Source organism: Daucus carota, chromosome 6 (genome assembly GCF_001625215.2).
Source record: "Daucus carota subsp. sativus chromosome 6, DH1 v3.0, whole genome shotgun sequence".
NCBI classification, from domain to species: domain Eukaryota; kingdom Viridiplantae; phylum Streptophyta; class Magnoliopsida; order Apiales; family Apiaceae; genus Daucus; species Daucus carota.
This window is the reverse complement of record NC_030386.2, coordinates 38,727,664-38,750,927: the sequence shown is the minus strand read 5'-3', so window position 1 is coordinate 38,750,927 and position 23,264 is coordinate 38,727,664. Positions and strand designations below refer to the sequence as shown.

At 35.3% G+C, this 23,264-nt stretch overlaps 4 protein-coding genes across 9 annotated transcripts; 1 reads left to right on the top strand and 3 right to left on the bottom strand.

Moving 5' to 3' along the window:
- Positions 1–1,703: 1,703 nt before the first annotated feature.
- LOC108224775 (homeobox-leucine zipper protein HAT22) lies at positions 1,704–5,401 on the bottom strand. The gene is made up of 4 exons (XM_017399497.2): positions 5,338–5,401; positions 2,662–3,025; positions 2,325–2,404; positions 1,704–2,168 (listed from the first exon to the last, which is right to left on the bottom strand). Exons 2-4 carry the CDS (start codon positions 2,833–2,835, stop codon positions 1,958–1,960), a joined length of 465 nt encoding a protein of 154 aa, XP_017254986.1. The 5' UTR covers positions 2,836–3,025; positions 5,338–5,401; the 3' UTR covers positions 1,704–1,957.
- On the bottom strand, positions 4,589–11,138 carry LOC108224776 (plant cysteine oxidase 2-like). Of its 4 annotated transcripts, none has more exons than XM_064078914.1 (11): positions 10,692–11,135; positions 10,541–10,585; positions 10,397–10,460; positions 10,231–10,305; positions 10,018–10,098; positions 9,810–9,884; positions 8,433–8,686; positions 6,981–7,056; positions 6,681–6,908; positions 5,615–5,758; positions 4,589–5,210 (listed from the first exon to the last, which is right to left on the bottom strand). In XM_064078914.1, the coding sequence occupies exons 4-7, from the start codon at positions 10,247–10,249 to the stop codon at positions 8,565–8,567; spliced, it is 297 nt and encodes a 98-aa protein (XP_063934984.1). In that variant the 5' UTR covers positions 10,250–10,305; positions 10,397–10,460; positions 10,541–10,585; positions 10,692–11,135; the 3' UTR covers positions 4,589–5,210; positions 5,615–5,758; positions 6,681–6,908; positions 6,981–7,056; positions 8,433–8,564. The 4 variants fall into 4 exon arrangements, with proteins under 4 accessions (XP_063934984.1, XP_063934985.1, XP_063934983.1 ...); XM_064078915.1 differs by having other exon boundaries at positions 7,004–7,056; XM_064078913.1 differs by having other exon boundaries at positions 9,810–10,098; positions 10,692–11,138.
- Positions 11,139–12,368: 1,230 nt separating this feature from the next.
- LOC108227812 (branched-chain-amino-acid aminotransferase 2, chloroplastic-like) lies at positions 12,369–15,216 on the top strand. The gene is made up of 10 exons (XM_017403163.2): positions 12,369–12,656; positions 12,794–12,861; positions 13,373–13,544; positions 13,724–13,900; positions 14,005–14,136; positions 14,289–14,387; positions 14,462–14,578; positions 14,666–14,761; positions 14,828–14,940; positions 15,033–15,216. Exons 1-10 carry the CDS (start codon positions 12,594–12,596, stop codon positions 15,145–15,147), a joined length of 1,152 nt encoding a protein of 383 aa, XP_017258652.1. The 5' UTR covers positions 12,369–12,593; the 3' UTR covers positions 15,148–15,216.
- A 107-nt stretch (positions 15,217–15,323) lies between these two features.
- On the bottom strand, positions 15,324–22,846 carry LOC108227811 (CSC1-like protein At1g10090). 3 transcript variants are annotated; one of them, XM_064079557.1, is made up of 12 exons: positions 22,674–22,846; positions 21,795–22,107; positions 21,406–21,552; positions 21,195–21,258; positions 20,756–20,956; positions 19,562–19,738; positions 18,423–18,724; positions 17,651–17,927; positions 16,824–17,102; positions 16,000–16,233; positions 15,698–15,932; positions 15,324–15,612 (listed from the first exon to the last, which is right to left on the bottom strand). In XM_064079557.1, exons 2-12 carry the CDS (start codon positions 22,073–22,075, stop codon positions 15,590–15,592), a joined length of 2,220 nt encoding a protein of 739 aa, XP_063935627.1. In that variant the 5' UTR covers positions 22,076–22,107; positions 22,674–22,846; the 3' UTR covers positions 15,324–15,589. The 3 variants fall into 3 exon arrangements, with proteins under 3 accessions (XP_063935627.1, XP_063935626.1, XP_017258651.1); XM_064079556.1 differs by having other exon boundaries at positions 15,324–15,617; positions 21,795–22,185; positions 22,674–22,845; XM_017403162.2 differs by having other exon boundaries at positions 15,324–15,617; positions 22,674–22,845.
- Between the last annotated feature and the right edge of the window lie 418 nt (positions 22,847–23,264).

Sequence of the window (23,264 nt, the reverse complement as noted above, 5' to 3'; positions counted from 1 at the left end):
AGACGATTTGCTAGGACCTTGGACAGAATTTTGTATAACACATTGCATAACGCAATTGGGCGCAGATCCTTCATTGAGCACGCGTTCTCTTTTTTGGGAATGAGAACAACATTGGTGTCATTGAGACTAGCCGGAAAGGAGTTGTCACGCAGCCAATCTCTACAGCAGATATAAACCTCTTTACCAAGGACAGGCCAAAATTGTTGAAAGAATGCAGGATTAAGACCGTCCGGACCACTAGCTTTATCCGGATGCATTTGTTTCACGGCATTAGTAAATTCGACAAAAGAGAGTTCTGCAATTAGCAACTGATTATGAGCCTCAGTCACGCAAGGATTTTCCCCAACAGTTTGAACACTCGAGTCACTCAGATCTCCCTTGAAAATATCTACGAAATAATTTTTAACCACAGTACACATCTCGTCTCTGTCATGCACACGAGTTCCATCTTCTGTTTCTAAAAAAGGCACATGATTAGTTTTCCGTCGAGTGGAAGCAGAGGCGTGAAAAAATTTGGTATTTGCATCACCCTCAGTAAGCCAGAATACTTTAGACCTCTGTTTCCAATAGACTTCTTCGTGAAGAAGGAGTTCGTTAAGTCTCTCTTTCTCCTCAAAATATAATGCAACTCCTGCACTATCAATACGATTAACCAATGAAGACAACAACTCTTTTTGTTTCTTCACTTTGTCTCGGAATTTATGGAAGAAATTCCTCCCCCACCTGGCCATAAAACTTGACACAGATAAAAGCTTGGGAAGGATATGCGATGGTGGAAGAGCTAGCCAAAAATCTGTAGTTTCTTTGCGAAAATTCGGTTCTTGAAGCCAGGTATTCTCAAACCTAAACCGAAATTGTTTATGAGAGAAAGCCACGCTAAGTAGGTCCAACAGAATTGGATCATGATCAGATACGGGAGCGTGGATGACAGACAACTTACACAGAGGAAACATAAAAAGAATTATAACCTTTCTTATCATATCAGCTAATTAACTACAATATGAACTTAAAAAGAATTTTGCTTAGGGTAGAAAAATATTAAAATATTGTTATATTCAACTCTGAAAGTAGTTAGTAGCATAATTATATTTAAAGATCAAGATTATTTTTTGATTATAAACTATAATAATATCTATAATCAATTTAAATTTTAGTTGTTGGCGTGTATAAGTGCATATCTTCCTCCGTACTAACTATTTCTTTATTGTTTTTTTTGGATGTTATATCTAATTTTTTATATTTTAAAATTTATTAAAAATTGTTTTCACCATTTTTCACTATTCCTCTCTTTTCACGTTACTTTTCCTCTACTATCTATTTTTTATATATTAAAAAGTCAATTGCGGGAAGGAGGGACTGCTAAGTGAAGATTAGTTTAGTTGGGAAAATAACATGTGCATATTGTTATAGTAGTTTTATCTGTTTGCTTGTAAAGAAAATACCATGCATGCCTATTTGAAAACAGGCCCTGTGACTCTGTGTGAGTATGAGTGGCTGGTTTGAAACAAGACCGTGTTTGAGCTGCCCACAGTCCCTTTAGTCCCTCTAGAAAATCTTGAACTTTCTTCGGGCTACAGTCAAGCTTTCGTTGTCATCCGTGACTAATTTCTAACTATGCAGCAGTCAGCATATAACTATTCTTTCAGAATTTTCTAAATGGCTGCCGGGAGTGTTGAAAACTAATAGCCATCACCACTGTACTAGACGTAAGTTTTATCCGCCTACGAATACCAACGATTTTTCCATGTAAAAGCAATTTATATAGCAATTTATATTACTGCACAAAGTACAAACAAATGGATTTTGATAAGTGCATATCGGTAGAGCTACATGTAACTGGATGTTTCTTTTTACATGAACATCACAATTTTTAGTTCCAAGTGTGTAAACCTAGGGTTTCAAAGTTGTTAACAAGATGCAGATGGATGATATATACTAAAGGGAATTAGAGAGGAGATTAGGGTGTCATGAAACGAGAAACAGAACCGGTAATCCTCTCACAGAAAGGGCATATAGTGAGGTTTGCTGGGGGCACTTGCATCATCCCCTTCCCTTGAATTGCTGTTAAATGTTGCACTTCCTTTTCCAGCCTTCTGTTTTCATCCTTTAATGTTTCGTAACATTTCTTCAACATTTCACACTCCATCTCCGTTTGCTTCAGCTTGTTTCTGTTAATTTTTACCAGGAAACATTAATAAGTTTATGCTGGTATGAGCGCATAATTTACTATATTTGGTAAGTTTTGAAATGTAAAGAATTAGATGGGACAATCCAGAAATGAAAGTGTAAATGTTCTGTAGAACGATCTAATTTATCATCTTTACCTGGCTCTCCTGTTCTGATACCATACTTCCACTTGTCGCGGTTTCAAATTAAGGCGTCTAGCCAATGCTTGCTTTTGCTTCTGATGAAGATCAAAGTAAAAAACGCAATATCTTAGTTATACTTGATAGTTTGGTGCACAATATTAAAATTACACGTTCATGCATAACATGCAATGTAACTAAGTCGAATATTGTGTTAGGATATAATGATACTCGTAAAAAGCCTTTCCCTAAAATGACGAGGGAAATGGTCATCAAACATGGTATCAAAGCCTATGACTTAATTATAACAATATGTCATTGGTAATATCAAGAGAAAAGAAAAGAGGGTACTTACAAGATTCAGAGTGGTGTGATCCTTGAAACTATCTTCTAATATTCGAGACTGAAACCGATCAAGCTTAAGTTTCTTTCTTCCACCCATTCCATCTTCATCTTGATCATGATCATCAAATACTTCTCTTCCGCCTCCCAATTCTCGAATGCTACCTACACCACCTTTACTCTTCATAAAATCAGAATCCGAAAGCGACGAAACTGCACTGATCGAAGAAACCTGTCTCTCCAAAACGCCAGATCTCGCCACAACATCTCCTTCACTACTCAACTCAAGCGATAAGGCCAAATTGAGCGATGAACCTCGCGAAATTTTTCGATCCTTAGGCCTCTCCGAAGAGGCTAAGCCAAGACTGAGGCCGGAGCTGCAGAGATCCTCAAAGTTCATGATGGTCAGTGAAATATACGATACCAACTTAATTTTGGTGAATGCATATATATAATTAAATCAAAGGGGAATGTATAGAAAATGAATCTAGCTAGACTTGTGAAGTTTGAAAAATAAAGATGAAATATGATGATTAGCCGTCTGCATATGTTATTAAGTTGACGAACGTTTTTCAGACAGGTGAGAATATTATAGGTGAAGGGAATATATAGATGTTAAAGGTGATACTTATACACAGAGATTTGTCATTTATCTACTAAGTTGTTGTCAAATTAAAACAAATTAAGGAAAATAAAATGATTGGCTATGTTTTTCTTTTGTTTTGTTCCCCCATTCTAATTTCGACTGTCATAATAGCGCCGGATATTGGATGGTATTGAGCCGATCGCTTCACTAAATTAATTCGATAGAAGGGTGTCTTTTACTGGCATAATTTTGTAGAACTTATAGCAGTTGTGAATTGTTGATCAGAAATCTATTTACAAGCATATTTATGAGTGTTATTATTTATAGAACTCATGATCAAATATTAAAAAAAGGTTTTGAATCATAAATCATTTTGACCGTCAAAAATAATTATGTTTTTTTATAATTATACAAAAGCATGTTGAATATTAAATAGTAGTAGGTACAAGGTAGAGAATATTTCTAATCTTAATGTAAGAACTTTGTAGGCAGAAACATAGATAAGATATAAAACATTGCATGTAAGCACCAAACACTAGATTCAAACAATATTTTGTTTGTATTTTGGACATATTTCTTGTATATTCCGATGTATAACAAGTAGAGAATAATACGACACTGACTAGAGGTGAGATTTGCCTTTAGGTACATCCCCATGCATATAAAATTCGATAATTTTATAGTTTTATTTCCAAACTAATTAAACATGGGGTTTTAGTTTGCATTGTTGACGCGCATTTGTTTTCTGCGTGATGTAATATAATATTAAAAAAATGCAGGATACGGATGTATGATTTACGAACATTCATCTGCACCAAGATGGATTATTCTTGAAGTTTTACGTAAAGGTCGATTTTATATTTACGTGTTATCATGGAATTAAGAATAAGAATAAGTACCCTTGGGCAAAAAAAAAGAAAAAAAAAAGATGAGAATAAGTACGAAGCTCAAGTGTAAAATCATCTCCAATCATCTAAAACACTTGTCTAAAAATGAGTTGGCATACTTAAAATAAAAAGATTTAGCCAACAGTTCCAAAAACTCAACTCCAACCATGATGAGCTGTTGTCTATAAATTTAGCCAACCTCTTATGGATGGCTAAATTTGTCGAATCTCTATAGGTTTGTAAGAAAATCTATAGGAAGATTGTACATCATTTATTACCATATTGAACTGATATATTCTATTTTAACAATTTAAAATATTAATAACATACTATTTTTAAATTATAGCCAACCAATATTACTATTTTTAAATTATAGCCAACCAATATAGCCAGTACCATTGTAGCAAAATGTCTTACAGATTCAACAAATTTTACATAATATCTTATAAGTCTAATTTAGCCAACGATTATAGACCACGCCGTTCAAGATGCTTTAAGATGAGAAAAAGAGAAGAAATCTGACGGAGCGGTATTGTTGACTCTACGTCTCTACCGACCTCCTGAACTGGGCATTCAGGACTTTTTATACAATTTAATTTAATATGGCCAACCCATTACAGTATTGGGTTCCTGAAGCCCATTCTTGTCCAAAAAAAAAAAAGAGTCTTCCTAAAGCCCAGTAAATTCCTCTATATCTAATTATCTATCCCCCGTTGTCCAGCTGTCTGTCTTTTGCGTATTTAACACACGGCGTTTTTTGGCTGGTTTGCATCGGTTGAAATAATTCTAAGTCGAAAAATAAATATCTATTTTCCCACAATTCTCGACCGTCAAATTAACTTTTCGGAAAAATCCCGCTACAAAATTAGAATATGCCACAAAACAAACACATCAGGGAGCCAAGTAAAGCGAAACGAATTGATTCCAGGGCCCGAATTGAATATACCACGATAAGATTCCGACGACCAAAAAGGTAAACATAACAGCGATATTTGTAAGTGTAACTTCACTCCGTAATCATCTGATGTGAAATTTGCATGCATGAATCTGAAATTTGCTAGCTGGGAGCTCCACCTCATCAATACGAAACTGCACTGCATATTTCTAATAATTCAATCCTATCCTATCCTTCGCAATAGAGTTGGTAGTAATAAAAGTAATTCACATGAATTCTGATTTCTACTTAATGTAAATAGTAAACGATTAACATACATACCTTAAATATTTGCGGTTATTAGCAGGGCGTGATGAAGAGCAATCATTGAGCAAGGTGATCAAAAAAAAGGTGTTAAAAAATTATGAGAGCTGAATATCACTTAATAAAATTAAGTTTGAAAAATATTAGACTATTTCATGTATGTTTTCCAGATGTCTAGCATATAAGTTCCAGTGAATTGTAGAGGAAACGAATAATGTTAAAGAATACATGGAAATCTCTCGTTTCAATTTATTTAGTTGTTTATATTAAATGACAAAATTATATTTCACATTACCTTGGTGCAGGGCGTGTTGTCAATTGACAAACAATTTGCTCTGATGCTACCTCACGTTCAATGTCCCTGGAAGTACATGAAGGAAGTTGTATGTTTATGTTGTCTGGTGTTTATATATTGTCTGATGCCGCTGAGCTCTGTAATCTGATAGAGTAAGTTCAAATCACTTTTCACACACATCAAACTTAATCATAATTAGAATTAGATTTGACACACATCAAACTTAATCATAATTAGAATTAGATTTGGTGGTGGTTGAGGTACAATATTTGACCCCGTAAATTTAGTGATACTGTGGTAAATCTCATATGGAATTGCTGATCTTTAAACTTCTCTGCTATTTTCTCAATCAACTTAAGAAGTTGATTGAGCGAGGTAGCAGCTCCTAGAGACCTAGAGCAATCACTTTTTTAATTATTTCACATTGGCATATAATGTACACATGGGAGGCCTACCATAGGATATGTTTGTCGCTAAGATTAATATGTTCACTATATATACCGGCAATACAATACATAGGCTTATGTAACTGGCTTATAACTGATTATAATGCCAAGCAGCAAGTCATCGAGCCAATCCCAGACCAACTTATATAACATATATCATAACCATTTCAAAGGCCTAGCTGCAATATTTAGAGCTCTCTGACGAATATGTTAGTAAGGCATATGAGTGCTAGAAGTATATAGCAGCTGGTCTGCCCTCGATATTGTCTAAGAAATACATTAATTTAATTTATTCTAAATCTTTTATTCTTCTAGACCAATCAGTATAATTTGGCCTTTTAAAAGATGAAATGTACTACTTCTCTCATGCTAAAGAATATAGTGAATTACAATGTATTTGCATCTTTTACCTAATTAGCAGGGTCCTATGATGAACAAATAAAAAAAAACCCAGTAAAATCCTGTCTAGATGACTGCTTCTGCATTCTGTGGAAGTACTTTTACCTCTTATGAGACAAAACCGGGAAGTATATACAACACCCGGAAGAAGTAATAATCAGATAAAGCTCACTTGAAGAGCAGCATATTAGCCAATTAGCCAAGGAATAATGAGTAGATACCTGAAATATGGTCAAGTGGGTGCTCTATATAGTAGGCACAGTGTCTCCCTTCGGCATCATTGTATGGTGGTCCAAGTACATCTAGCACTGCACATTGTGTTACAACTGTAAAGCAGTGCATATTACCTCCGTCGGTGGGATAAAGGATCGAAGTATCGCACGGAGCAATAAAATCGGCATCCACCTTAACCTTGGCCAACCTTGCCTCAGCAGAAAGAGCTCCATTTGCTGAAAACATTGTAAACACGGTAAAGAGATCCAGAAATATGGAAAGCAACAAAAAAATACTACCAGCCTTACCAAATTCTCGAGAGAAACCCCACCTAACAGAACTAAAAAAACCTTCGAAACACAACCAATGAAAAACCCACAAAACCTGCAGCACCACCAGAACATACATGCTCAGAAAATCCTCAGCCAAGAAACTAAAGAAAAAAAATCACAATTGTCCAGCCAACATGACTCCAGTCATCAACAAATTTCTTGACAGCATGTATAAATCACTCCAAATGGACTGAGACCTCATCAACTTCACCATGCCATTAAAATAGCAACAACCCCGATACCAATTTTGCATTTGCCATTAAAATTTTGCATTTCCAGAACAACATGCGACAATTTGTTATTTGTTGAAAATTGCAGTAAAATACCATAGCTCCACAATACCTAAAAGCAGATAAAAGAAACAAACAGCAGAACAACACAGAAAACAACATAGCTCAAAAATCCGCCAACAAAGAAAACCCAAACCTACAAAATCCACTTATGGAAATCTATTTTAATAGAGATTTATTTCTACAATGTTATATACTGAAAACTCTGAAAACTGAAATTTGTAATTTTGAAAATAAACACTAAATGAAATATAGAAATATAAATATCAGCTCACATAGAATGGAATCCCAAGAAATTAGCATTACAAATCTGGCCAGGCATACTTGATAAATACATATGAAGGAGAAAAAAGTTGCCATCCATCAATGGCAACTAACATTGGCTACTGCATACTCCTAACGGAACATGCAGAGAAGAAATGAATGATTATGTCTTGCAAACTAAGTCTCTAAATCTTCGGTCACGTGCAGAACATTGAAAACTTCATCAAAAACAACATTAGGAATCAAACAAAAACTATTACCAACATTAAGTGGACTATTCAGATTGTGTCAAAAGGACATAAGAGGGCACTTGTTTGTATTGTTTTTTCTTTTTGTAAAAAAGGAAGGGCAGATAATGGATTAACAATATTTGTCAGAGTAAGAGGACTTTAAACACTCAAAGAAATATTGGTGACATCCTTACCTCCAGCCAGCTGGTGCTCAACAATTTCTGGACTTATCTTTATTAATCTACCAAGTGCATCAATACCAATATACTTCAGATTATGACTGTCACTCTATATATAAATCAATAAAAATACACATATACTTAATAAACATTTTTGAAGCTGATATTGGTGATAATTATGCTGCTCTTTTTGAAGCTGATATTGTCCAACTAAATGACGGACAATGCAAGCTGATATTTTCTCATTTGAGAGAATATGCAGTGGACAGGTGAGGAATATAACCTGGATGAGGTTTTTTGTTCAAATCATGACGTGATGGAGTAGTATCAACATTATGTTTTACACGTAAAGAAAGATTATCTGTTGAGGAAATAAGAAGACGTGTGTGATAACATATTAATACACAAAGAGTCTGGGGAATTAAACATAAAATACAAAGAACCGTTTAACACATAATTAATTACCTTGTAAGCTGTGACTAAACAAAGGCGTGCCAACTCTGCTACAATTATCCAGGGGTCGAGAAAGACGAACATTGGGATCCCTGTTTTTGTCTGAAATCCCCGAAATCTCTCCCAGGAAGTACATTGTGACTTTCATATTATTAAGTATACATCAAGCGAAGAAAGGTCCACCACTAATTGCCAGCATTGAGGGTTATCATATAGGCTGCTCTCCAGAGGAGATATAATTGTCATAGTCGTCTTAGAGACAAAGCCTGCATAGCAGAGGTAAAAGAAAGTTGTAATGCTGGTTGAAATTACAGATGCCTTCTTCACATGAACCAATAATTATGCTGCTCTTTTTGAAGCTGATATTGTCCAACTAAATGACGGACAATGCAAGCATTAGAGAAGTCAATAAGACACAGTTGGTTCATAGAATCCAAAACCTGATAAGATGTCCTACATTTACAGTTAAAATGAAATAAAAGGTTCCACTTCGCAACCAAAGCAGGGCAGCTGAAAATTATCGCATTCTACAATTTACTGTCCAATTATAAATTATTGGTTTGTAGGCTACTCATGTATATAAACAGACACCTATATATATAAAGTGAACACACACGCCCAGAGACTAATCGAGGATTTTTGCTTGTCGCCAGTAAAGCAGGAGCCATCAAAGTATCTAACAAAGACCCTGTTCCATTTGTAAAAGTCTGCAGATGATTATAAAACATTTATTTGTTTCTGCGAAAATCAGAGAAGATTACATCAAGCCTGATTGTATATTACTAGTATGGCTGCTCCCACTGATGCTTGCTGAGCCTGATTATGTGACAAAGAGAAAAGAAACGGGTGGCAGAGCACTTGAGCTCAGAACCACACTTGATCTTATAAGCAGACTACTCACATGCATCAAATACATACTACTACTACTTTATCTCAATTAATTCATCACTCACCGGCTCAACTCCATGTACTTTCGGATGCCGATTGGCCGGTGACAGAGATGATTACACCTTCAACGGGGATCGTGTTATTTTCTTTAACAACATGACTTGGACCACAGAGACATGAAATATGTGGCTAGATCATATACAGAGGCAGAGCACTCAACTAATGCTTCGACCGCAACTGATTTTACATGGGCACAAAATCTTCTTTGGCACATCAGGCTTTCATTTTAATAGATTTTAATTTGCCCCAAATTCTTTAAAAATGCTATATTTGTGAGAGAGTGTCTGATTACAATCTAATAATGTTAGTGTGGTATAACTTGGTCCCACGGCAAGGTAATCAAAGAAAACCAGAACAAACGTGCAAATCTCACATGCTATTTAAATTCAATACAGGCCAATGACAACCGTAAGATGCAAGAACAAAAGGCTTTCTGATTACCTCTTTCTTGTGTCTCCAACACATGGCCAGGAGCATTGTTTGGACCAATGCTACTAATAGGGGTACGGTCAAAACCTGGTACGAATCATGATACAGTTGGTCGTACAAATGCGCATTTCACAGCAAAAAATTAGATCAATTTTAAAATGCATTGTATAGAATTGCATAAAACTTCATATACCTACTAATGACAATCATACATCTTTACCTGTGCTTGTTATCTGTGAGTTGAAATCATGACCATGATTCCCATTAAAGTGCCAAGTAGACAGCGGAGTTACGTTGCAACCTACGTAAAGATTGGGTGGGCAAAAAAAATAATATGTAATAGTCAGGAGCATAGAACACCAGAGATATATTTGTGGAAGCACTATGGAAATTATTGCCTGGACCAAACAAAAAACGGAGCAGAGAATGACACCTTTGGTTGTGGTTCCCATAACAAAGGCAAGGGGTGAATTCTGATCAACAGTAGACAAAGGAGACCGACTGGATCCTGCAAAGAACGAAACAAACGACGGCTGGTTATAAACTTGTTCTCAAATCAGCACAAAACAGCAATAATTGCGTATATGAGGAGGTGTCACCTCCGCTATTTTAAAGAGACCCTTCGACAGTGGCAAGACCTTCCGCCTGCATAATTTCGGACGCCTGAAAATTAATTAAAATTGTGAGTTGATAGATCAAACACGTGGTGTTCACCCGAATAGTTGATTGTAATCTATAATCACCGGAGAAGGAGCCATCCAATGCATTCTCTCTGTTCCTTTTACGACCTGGCAAATTAAATCCATCAGCCATCGTCAAAAACTCCTTGACACAAAATCACTATGAAACAACAGTGCTGTGCTCGGAATCAATTAATAAATCATCTTGATTTACCGGTATCATTCTCCTTGTTATCGGATATGTTGAGTCTGGAATCCATAAAAGAGGCCGTGAGATCAAAAATCGTAACACTTGAGTCTAGTGGGAAGGTGATTCAAAACGATTGTAGAGGGAATCATAAAGCATACCAGAATCGAGACATTCTTTATCTGTATTTCCATGTTTGGCTCCCTGATTTGAGCTGTAAACATGAAAACTTGGAAAGCAAAGATATGTAAATATATTTGGACAGCTGTGAGATTAATGGGTTGTACAAAGCGGGTAGTGTGCGGACATTCATCGGGTAACTATCTGGAACCGGGTCGTACAAACAGTAGTAAATTACGCAACGAATTGGGTAAAACATGGGTAAGCATTGGGTAAAAATCTAAATGGGCATTGCGCTCATTAAGAAGATATAGATATAGATTCAATCCTATCCTTCGCATAAATTATAATTTTTTTATTATTTTCTCTGCTTCTGATCTTATCGCAACATTTCCACATGGTTCCGTATGGGCTGCAACCACTGCAACTCTCCTTTTCCTCTCGTTATGCTTCAAGTTTTTATTTATGTGTCAGTATGTCGAATGTGTTTAAAATTCGTATTTCTGAATAATTGTTTCGATATTTTTCTATTATATTTATTATCCAAGTAAGTGATAATTCATTTTGAATTCAAAAAAAAAGTGATAATTCATTTTATACTCTCTGGACCTATTACACGTTTGGGAAAATGTTTGGCACTCATTTTGATTATTTTTTTAAAATATAATCTTAAATTAAATTTTTGCACAATATTTTATGTTAAAAAAAAAATTTTAAAATAAATTATAAAACTATATTTTTAGAAAATCTTAAAATATATATCAAATCATGTCAAAAAATCATAAAAAATAGTAGAACAGAAGAAATAATAATTTCTTTCCGGCATGAGAAATACATATCTACAAGGGTGTATTGGATTGAGATTTTAAAACTTTTTATTCCATTCATGAAATCCGGTGGTATTCGATTGGGATTGTTTGAAATCAATTAAAATCTTGAGATATTCAATTGGGATTTTAAATTATATTACTGGTTGTATTCAATTGGGATGGTTTAAAATCCATTAAAATCTGTTGGCATTCAATTGGAATCGTTTAAAATCCATTAAAATCTGATGGTATTCAAAATTTCAAATGCTCATGGATTTTTTTGGACTTCATAAAATTATAGATTTTGTGGCATTATTCGGTGTATTTTAAAAAAGCCATGGAATTTTGGAGTATTGTCCTTAAATTCTATCAACTCTGCTACATTTTATCAAAATTCCGCACAAAATCAAAATCAAAATCACATACAATCCATTAAAATTCATAAATTAAAAAGTGTAAAGCAGCTCTCAAGCATACTGACTCACAGTAACACAGATATTCATTGCAGGCAACTTATGTATATCCTTACAAATCATTTATACCCATAGGATTTTATTTTAGTTGATATCTGTCCAGAGCCAGCCTGATATCCACTGTTACCGGTTGAAAGATTCACGGTTCGGTCCGCGATAATCAGTTTTCGAATCCTAACTTATATTATCCGGCTCTATAGTAATTTAAAAAATCTGGGATTCTTGAATATCGAGAAATATATCCTCGGGGCGGCCCGGGTATATGATCTAAATTTAGAAGCAAAAGTTCAAATGATGACTCCTCTATATATTTCCTTTAAATTCATACCAAACACGATTTTTTGCACTTATCTTCAAAATTCAAAGACACTAGCTTCTCTCTTTGCGTTGTCACTTTAAATCTACTCATCTGTCTGTTGATGCACATCTCTATATATACAGCTATACTCATTCTCGCGTTCTTCTCTATTAACATAAAACAAACTTCAGTTTTACAACAACTACGGTGAAAGAAGCATAGCAAAATCATGATCAAGAGAAGTGCTGGTTTATTAACCCAACATTCAGCCCTCCGTTCTTCGATTTTTAAGGTTAGTGTGATTTACTATTTACACATGCATATATCCGTAACGGGGTCGGGTCTCTGACAAACATTTATCGTAGCATAGAGCCATAGACCATATTATGTATTGATAATTGGATTTCTTTTTTAATATTACCGTTGTAGACACGAGCTACACGCTTTGCAACTCAGGCCGCTGCTGCTTTGAATTCATGTGAACCTTCAACTTTCAGGTAGGCATAAAACTTCGTAATATTTGGACGGGTCGTCCCAATTTTTTTCTCAAATAACATGACAAACAAACGACTAGTTTTAATTTAATAAATTATACATATAAGATGTCTCATTGTTATGGACGTGATTTTTGCGATACCTAACATTTTCTTATTTTTCTTATTTGGAATGACCGCTTGGTCGATAATCTGCTTACCGAAAGGAGTGGGTGCACGAGGGTGTTTAATTTTGGAAAAATTAGATAACCTGAGAGTATTGTTTGTGGAATACGTATCTTTGATGTAATGTTCAGGCCAAGTACAACTAAGTGTACGCCTAATTCGATTTTTCGTGTTCTGGAAATCAAAATCACCGCCTATATCTGGAAATAATTTACGTTCCAAATACTTGACTCAAATGATAAAGATCAGTACGCCTATATTCAGATGTGACAATTTTCGCAGAAATGAGAAATTATTATTTGTGGCATGGGAGCTAATATTTTTTTGACTGTGTTTTCCCGTGAGACAGTGGCGATGAATATGCTGATGTTGATTGGAATAATCTTGGTTTCGGACTCATGCCGTCAGACTATATGTACACCATGAAATGCTCAGACTATGAAAATTTCCAACAGGGGAAACTTAGTCGATATGGAAACATCGAGATGAGCCCTTCTGCTGGTGTCCTAAATTATGGACAGGCAAGATTTATTCGACATTGTCATGTTGTAGTTATACATTACTTAGCACTAATTGATTCAAGCTTTTTTACCGCTTTGATCAGAACTGATGATTTTGATGGAATGGATCATATAAATAACTGATGATTTTGATGGAATGGATCATATAAATGTTTATTTCAATTTTCAACCGTGAATAGGGATTGTTTGAAGGCACGAAAGCTTATAGGAGAGAAAACGGAGGCCTGTTCCTGTTCCGTCCAGAGCAAAATGCAATGAGGATGCAGATCGGTGCAGAGAGAATGTGCATGCCAGCGCCTTCAGTCGAGCAATTTGTAGATGCTGTAAAACAAACTGCCCTTGCCAATCGACGCTGGGTAATTCGGTTCTTCTTTACTGTAAATTTTAGCAGCTAAAACTGGATGATTTGCATATCACATGCTTAAGAAAGTGACACAATATATGTTATCTGAGGATGCAGATTCCTCCTCCAGGAAAAGGGTCCCTATATATCAGGCCTCTGCTTATGGGGAGTGGTCCAATACTAGGATTAGGTCCAGCACCTGAATACACTTTCCTTATTTATGCTTCTCCTGTTGGCAACTACTTTAAGGTTAAATTTACATTTTGTTTCTTTTTACCTTTTTTGATAATTAGACACACTCACGCATCCCTGACAATCCGGTATAATCTGTTGAGCACTTTCCGCCTGTTTTGAAAATCTAATTGTTATACATGAATGTTTGCCCGAATTATCTTATACAGGAGGGTACTGCACCATTGAATCTTTATGTTGAAGACGAATTTTTTCGTTCCTCCCATGGGGGAGTCGGAGGTGTCAAAAGCATTACAAATTATGCTCCGGTAAACACCTGTAAAACATCCTTTGTTCTATTTGAGGACGGCAATCAGTGTCTTACATTGCGTCTTTCTTCCAGGTTTTGAAAGCTCAGGGCAGAGCAAGAAGCAGAGGTTTCTCTGATGTGTTGTATCTCAATTCAGTTGATAAGAGAAATCTAGAGGAGGCTAGTTCTTGTAACATCTTTATCGTCAAGGTATGTCGTCATGCCGACCCTAATTCAAAGGATTACCCTCTGAATAATCCGGCTTGATCAAGGTAATGATGTGAGAATGTTTAACAGGATGGTGTTATTTCCACCCCTAAACCGAATGGATCCATTCTGAAAGGAATTACACGGAAAAGCATCATTGATATAGCTCGTGATCTTGGCTACAAGGTACTTAATTGCGATCAAAATTGAAAAAACTGTCTTCGAGTTCATCCTAAACTTTTATGGATGCAGGTTGAGGAGCGATCCATTCCAGTCGACGATTTGATGAATGCTGACGAAGTTTTTTGCTCTGGAACGGCTGTTGGTGTCGCTCCAGTCAGTAGCATAACGTACCAGAACAAAAGGTAATTGGTTTGAACATTTTTTTTATCTGCTTAAAAGGTATTCGCCTCTTCATAACTTTGTATTATACGCTGAATGGAAATTGCAAATGCAGTGTATGCTACAAGATGGATGCCGAGCTTGTGTGTCGAAGATTGAACTCGACTTTGACAGGAATTCATCAAGGTTCTGTTGAAGACAAGTGGGGCTGGGTTGTAGAAATTGATTGAAATTCCTCATTATTCTGCAAATGTAAAAAGAACTGCTTCCTTTCTCTTATAAAATTGTAATCTTTCGAACTTTCGAGATCTCATAAAGTGACAGAGATATCACCGTAGAAGTAACAAAGATATCATTGGTCCAAGAGACAGCTGAAAATATAGAATATGTTATTTGCACCGGTTCCGGTGAAAAGGAACTCTGGAGTTCTAAGTATTTTATTTTGAAAGCCGGGGATCAAATGCAAAAAAGAGTTGCAACTGCAACATTTACACAGTTCAAGCCTATTTTAAAGTTAAAGCGTCTCTACAAACAGCAACCTGCTAGCCTAATGTATAACTGATTTGATGTATACATTCGATTGAAATGAATTATGCACATTATATAATAATAACCTACTGAGCATCAGCTTTCGGTTCTTCAATTTCTGCACTGGTCCTTTCATAACGAAATCTATTTGGTGAAAGACTGGATTGCTTTACTGCAGAATAAATGGCATAGTTGATCAGTATTATAGTTGAGGCAACTCAGATGTAAAAATTAAGGGTGCATTAAACAGACCTGGCTTTGAACCGTCGGGGTCTTGCAGCCTATCATGATCACCACTATCGGACTGTTTCACCTGTGCAACTAAAGGAGAGTCCAATTTTCCATTTTCACAGTCTTCCATGTTTCCAGATGTAGAAGAGGTCTTTGAAGTAGTTTTGAACTGACAGTATGCACCCGACTGCAACTGGTCATGATATTCTTCTAATTTTCCAGAGAGCTCATCTTGTTTATCCATTTCCATAATAACCTGTAGATCAATATTTTTAGAGGGGGGACGAGTAAATCTGAATAGAGGAATGGATTTTAGCTAATACCTGGGCGAATTTTCTTTTAAACACGGGTAGAAACCTTTGCCGACAGTATAAGTGGAATAGGAAAGTGCAAACTATCAGTGGGATGGTGAAACCTGAGGCAACTGCTGATTTTTTTAGTCCAAAGACTCCCAAAAGTATTACTTGCATTAACATCAACGAGAAAATTGTCGCACTATGTGCAATAGGCCAATAAAGTCCTCCAGTGTCATATTTTGTAACATAGACATTGATAAACTGAAAAGAAATGTGTAACCGTTTTAGCATTAACTCAGACAAAATAGTCTGGAAATGAACAATGTGGAAACAGTAGACATAGAGTGTAATGAGAGAGACACGTCGACTTCTCAAAATTCAGCTATAATGCGGTAGCCCTCTTCCTTTATTTAGTGATTTAATATCCAACAATAAAGTACTTAAATGTCCTGTTTTCAAAATATATAAGGGAAGCTGATAGCTATAACATTAACCTAGTGAAATCCAAACCGGATGATGATAATCTGGATTTGAGTCCAAAATAAGAATCAAACATAGAAGGCAGCGAGAAAGACTGAAACTGTATATTCTAATACAGTTGCGAAAAAAGTATATAAATTTAAATATAAAAGTTATTTCCTTTCGATGGATGGCCATTCCAATTAGTGACTATGTGTGCAATAAGCCTACTACTACCTCAGATCCATCAGATTAAAGAGAAATGGGTTTGAGCAACATATTGGAACAAAATTGCAAAGTGACAATAACCACCGCTATGATTCAGTAACCTTAAAGAAAATAATTTTAGCATGATCTAAGAATCTTGATAGAATGTGCTGAGGAATGCTCACCTGATTACGATATATGAGATAAGCCATAAAAAAATAAATCAGCAAGAACGGCAACATTAGAGGTGCCGTGACTGCAGAAGTAAAGCCAAGAAGTCCAAATAGGAGAGCCCGAGGAAGTTCTGTGTGGTATGGAAAAGTCTGCGACTCACAACTTAAAACATTCTTGCCTTTAAATAAGCCTTTATCCAACCAGTGCAACAAAAGGGCAAATGGCTGCATTAGTTCAAGTGCCAAACTTGTCCAACCAGAGGTCAATATATAAGTCATAAAGAAGACAGCCTGCAAAAATGGAATCCATAGTCAGCATGTGCAGAATATCAAAAAAAAAAAAAATGCATGCAAATACTTTAATCCAAATAAAAAATAACCATATCAAGTTCTTAATCAACAATAAATTTAGAGAATCTTGAATTTTGTTAAGAGCATTCTGATCACAGCCAATATATAATGCCTTCACTCTCAAACTAGCCTAAAGGTGAAGGTTGGAAAGAAGAAATGGACAAGAAAACCAGCGAAACACAAGCATGTGTGGCAAGATGCACTGTTCTAGCTAACCATACACCCCAAAAACCACATTGTATTATGTGGAAAAGAATTGTTGTCACGTAATGCCCCAAAACTTCAAAACCACATTCTTGTCAGTCATACAACAAAAGGCAAGCCACATTCTTTTAGTAGAAAGATAAATATCTATATATTCACCATGTCAATTCACACTGCAACAAGTTTTCCCAGTACTAAAGATTAAAAGTACTCGTAAGCGCAATGACAAAATTATAGAAAACTGAGAATTAGAGTTTAACTTTAATTAACAAAAAAGTCATCACCATTGATGGTACTCCATTGGCAAGTTGCGCAGGAATGTCTTTGAGACTCGAAATTTTATCAAACCTCTCAAAGACAGAACCTGATAAAATATTAGCAAAAAAGACGTTCCATATTATAAAGTATAGAACTTTGAGGCAAGCACTCCTTTTTCTGAGACTACGTGCAACTGGACCCTCAACCGCCGAGGAAATTATCATTATTGGCGGAACACAGAAGAGGAATAGCGTCAACATTGCACTAGGTAGGTATCCCGTGACCATATCAAAGATGAAATTTCTGCAAGCATAATTGGAAATGTAAGGAGCAAGCAACATGGTGTTAAATGTCTGCTAATCAATTAGAGTTCTATAGATCTGTAAACAATATATATGGAGAAGTTTGAATAAATTGAATGTGGCAATTTACGCAAAGCATTGCTTAAAACCATACAAGTGTGGAGCTAAGTAGAACGAAATTTACCACTGCAGCTAACAGCATTAATCTCATCTCAGATCACTAATACTGTCAACCAATAACAATAATATAATAGTTTTATTTACTTGGCGAAATATCTGTAAGATACATACAATTGTGCATGTATTTATGTATAAAAGTAAAAATAAATATGACCAACACAAAATGTGGTCCAGATTAATCGACTTGACTTGTTGGAATAGATGGATGAACACAAGAATTGTCTAGATAAACTTTATATAGATATCAGTAAAATAAAAAGAAAGGCCAAATTTAATCAGTCTGCCAATGTTTTACGTTGTTTGCACTATTGTGTACCTCTTTCCGCTCAACTTCTTCAAATAAGAATACTTTTTCTCGAGTTTCTCCAAATGGACGAGACCTTGTACAAACGACACAGGCAGGAGAAAGAAGATCAAGAAGGCAATAGAAGCTATAAAAATTCCTAGCTTACGGACCCAAAGCAGTCTGTATGGCACACAAATATTTGCCCACAAGACATCTTCTGGTTCAGGAGCCATCTCGGTGACCCATAGCATGGGATTCACATGTTCTAGTGTCTGAGCAGCAACCAAAGCAGCATAACGAGTTCTAAAAAAAACCAAAGCAGCTGGACATTCCTGCATGGTAAATTCAGATGAAAGATGTCATACTAAGATTAAAAGCCTGGCCTCTTTACCTCCAATTACACACAGTTTATGTTTGAAAGTTCTGCCGACAAGTATAAAAACAATTAATTTAGGAATTTAATCTTGCAAGTTTCTAGCTGCCCCAAAATTCAGTTAACTTTTACTAGTATACAAAGTAAGAACCGAATATTTGTTGTGGCCCAATGGCCCATATATACAAACAGATTGCGTTATTACCCTGCATTGTTGCATTTGTGGCCTTCTTTGCATATCATATACCATTGTAAATGACAAATATAATATAAATAAGAAGGGCTAAGACACATCATCATATATAAAGACACCTTATATATAAGAGTTTGTAATCTAGACTTTATTCCAAGCAAATATTTTATGTTTTTGTTTTTGAATTTCAATTTATTGTAAAACCTGGAATCAAAGAGTATGTTTTGAAAATATTTATACAAAAAATTCACAAAAATTTATATGCTTACAAATCCTCCTAATAGATAGCATGACTTATAGAAGGAGGATAGCTGCCCTCCCATATTTCTTTTTTATTTTTTCTGATTACAGCCAGATATAAAAACCAATAGGAAATTGCTGTAAATAACCTACAGTACATGCCAGTTTAAAGGAGCATGAACAGTCACACAGCCATCTACAAAGATTATCTAATATGTGTGTATGTGTGTGTGTCATTTCCGAATACTTAGGTCAAAAGATTAGCAGAAGGCACAGAAAGACTATACATTTAAAAGCCCAAGTAATGATAGCAGTTCCTGTTGTTATGATGGATTAAAAAAAGGTCGAAAAGATATATGTCACCTTTTTTTTAAAATCGTCGGCAAAATCATGTATGTCTTCCGCAAATGTTGATTTCTCAGAAGGGTTCCTGATAGATTTCTCATTTACTCCACAAAGACCACATCTTACCATACTTGATCCACAATGTTTACTCATCCGAGGGACGTTGAGTGTATGGTACATCTTCTCAGCATCATTCTTAGAATAGTCAGGGTAAACAAGGGAAACTGGTCACTAGCAGCAAATTTGAAACTTAAAAGTAAAAGAACAAAGGGGAATGATTAAAATTCCAAACAAAACAAATTTGTAATTATTTTTCAACAATCAGGACCCTAAGCCATCATATCGACTTGAAAACTAACTGCAGTAACAACAATTGTTACTTGTGCATATCCGTAAATATACATGATAATTGCATCAATTGCTGACACTGGGACACAACTGTATATCGTATCCATCTCAAATAATGACCAATAGTTGGATATGGAATATTTGTATCCAAAGAGCACAATTCAGTATGAACAGATGCCTTAGATATCCTCATATCCAGATTTGTATCTGAATATTTCTAACTTTTGAAGTTGTACTGTGAGAAATATATTTTTTTATAACCTCTCTTTCTGTATGAAAAACGATAGCTAGAATAAACAAACAAATAATGTTCAAAATTAAATTGCAAAAGTGGTCAAGTAGTTCGACCTAATTAGCTAAAGCCGCACCAAAATGATAAAAGTCTCGGTTTGTATGTAAAATTGGATTTACTGAGTACTACAAGATTAAACGAATTAATAGACGCACGTGTTCATGATCATTTTTACAAATATGAGATGTTCAACCAAGGACAAAGGATCCTATTATAGAATATAACATATCCACTATTATATTGAACTGAGAATAATAACTTTATAGTGTGTCTATGGACCAAATATACAGATGAGCCTGCATATCCCAGTTCGTTTTTCCTTCTACAGGATATAAGAACACATTTGAAATCCACCTAGAGCAGATATTGAACATCTGTTTTTAATTAAATAGGCAAATATGCTTGCTTCTAACAGCTCTAGGTCATCTTGCCACTGTATAATCATAACTAGTTTATGTATATCTGTTACGTGAGAGGTTACTAAGAAAAAAGTTACCTAAGGATACATACTTACAAAACACAAGACGTTAGCTTAAACATATAGGCAGAGTTAATTATATTAAGGTGCTTACCACAAGTTTTCTGCCAGGGACATACAAAATTTGATGTGACAAATAACTCGATGCATAGTAATCTGTGAACAATTTGGTCACAGAATCACTGTAAGATTTCCCCGACCAAGGAATGGCACGAACAAGGACCGTAAATCGACCTAAATTCTGCGGAGATCCAGAAATATATGCTAGCCTCATGTTTGTAAGGTGCTTATTTTCCTACACCAAGACAACACTTCCATCAAGAAATATTGGAAATACATAACAGAAACAGTGATTACTAATATATAGATTCACTGATACTAAACTCTCAGTCCACAAATTTGTATGAACGCTTAACAAATATCCTCAAGAAGTTGTTTGCCAAGTTTAAATACTTATTTAAGACTCGAAACAGAATGCCCAAATAGTAAAAGTTTACATTTAATGACAGGAGTAGTTGTTGCTATCCTTATACCATGTAGAGAAGAGCACAGGCGCAGAGGGATATAATGTACAATGCTAGACAATGAACCCATAGCCTGATAAAGAATGAACAAAGTCAAAAAGCCTGGCCAGCATCACAAATTAAAGTGAAAAGAACAACACCTTTATTATTTATTTACTTTTAGATTACCAAAAAGGATCTACTTCCCTAAATTGACATGAAATTTAGCAGAAATTTATACCATCTTGATCGGTGACCGACATTCCCTATGGTAAAGACTTTCAATGACTCTAAACCAATCTCCGTATGGTGCATGGAATGTCCGAAGTAGTTTATGGGAAGCACAAGAAATATGCATATAATTGCAGCAATAGAGAGGATCCTGATACTGCATAGAAATGATAAGTGTCTGTAATGAGTTCAATCGTAACAAAGCATATCTTGTTTCTTAGATGAAAAAACAAAAAAAAAGGATTGTCAAAATCATCACAGCTTATTTCACAAACCAGAAGTGACAGAATGGTAGCTTGTAAAGAAATCAGTAGAAAATCTCTAGGTGCTGCTAGCTATCGGCCTCATATAACGAATAGACATTTACAGGAAAATTGAAAATGTAACGTATATAGTCACCTGAAAATAACAACCCGGGAGAAAACAGCTGCATCTAAGCCTCCAACTGCAAACAACTCTTCTTCAGTTGTTTGCCAAGCCTTAATTATCCAGCTAGCTGACGGAACAAGTCTTTCTATTAAGGAAGGACCATCACCTTTCGATTTCCTCTGAGCAAGCCTTTGCCCAAAGTACACTCTTACATTGCCCGGTTGTTTTCTCAAAACTGAATACAGTAAAAATAGCACCGTGCAAATGGCTATATTAATTCCAGCAGAAGTCAGTAAACCAGATACGTTCATCTCCTACCACTAATTCAAGATGTTGCAATACCCTAAAACAGAACAAGTGAAATCAGTAATGCCCAGAACAATACATATTTCGAAAACAAAGTATACAACAGGCCCAGAAGCTGCAAAACAATATTCAGTGAGCTAATTGAGGATTAAAAAAGATGGGAATGATCATCAAAACATATCTAAAATCAACTTGTAAGCCAAAAATATTGTCCATGATCATTTGGTAAATAACATGTAGCTTATTTTAATCGGGATCATTATATTCTAACAATTCTCTCGCTCGATACCATGTTAAGTAACCACGGGCATTCTACAGCTCTAAAGCATACATTTTCTTTTTATCAAATCCTCAATAGCACAATATACATCTTACAAATTTGTATCTCTGTGCCCAATCCTTACAAACTTGACATTAATACTACCAACAATGTTCAGACTCAATGAAAATTCTCATTGACGTAATTTCCCTTGTTTCCTTTGGGCGACAGATATCGAGAGTTCGAATCTTGAAAAAATTAATACTATGAATAGAGTAATTTCAATCTTTCACACACAAACATAATCATGGTAACAAAAAACATGTAGAATTTGAAGAACTCACCTGGTAATTTGCAACAGTTAATAGCTGTTCTCCGTCGGTTACTGTTCTTTAACTAATTGAAGAAGTAAAGTTTAACGGCTTTTTTTTCATTAATAATTCGAAACTTATCGATAGTTAGATACAAGCTGTGTGTAATTGTGTATGTACATGCAACACGCATATGTTCCGATATTTTAGCAACTCGGACCTTCCTTTTATATCGAATATTGGTGGGTCCAGGGCACACGTTGCAGACGTTAATGGTTGTTGGTGGGACCTACTTACCTACTTAAAGACTTGTTTGTATGTGTCGACATGCAATTGGGAAAGTATTTATTCGCTTTTATTAAGTCTAATTTAGTGTAATAAGCGTTTCTAGATAAAATTGTTCTTAAAAAATAAATTAACAGTTATTAAAAAAATATGTTAGTTGAATAAAAATATAAAACTAAATATTTAAAATTTTTAATTTACTATATGAGTAGTAATTTATTGGATTTTCAGCTGCCACAATTGAAATACCATGCATCTCACATTTAAATCATTTTATTAACTGTACATTTAATTTTTAAGTTTCTTATTATAGATTTGGACAGAAAGCGCCTCGTATTG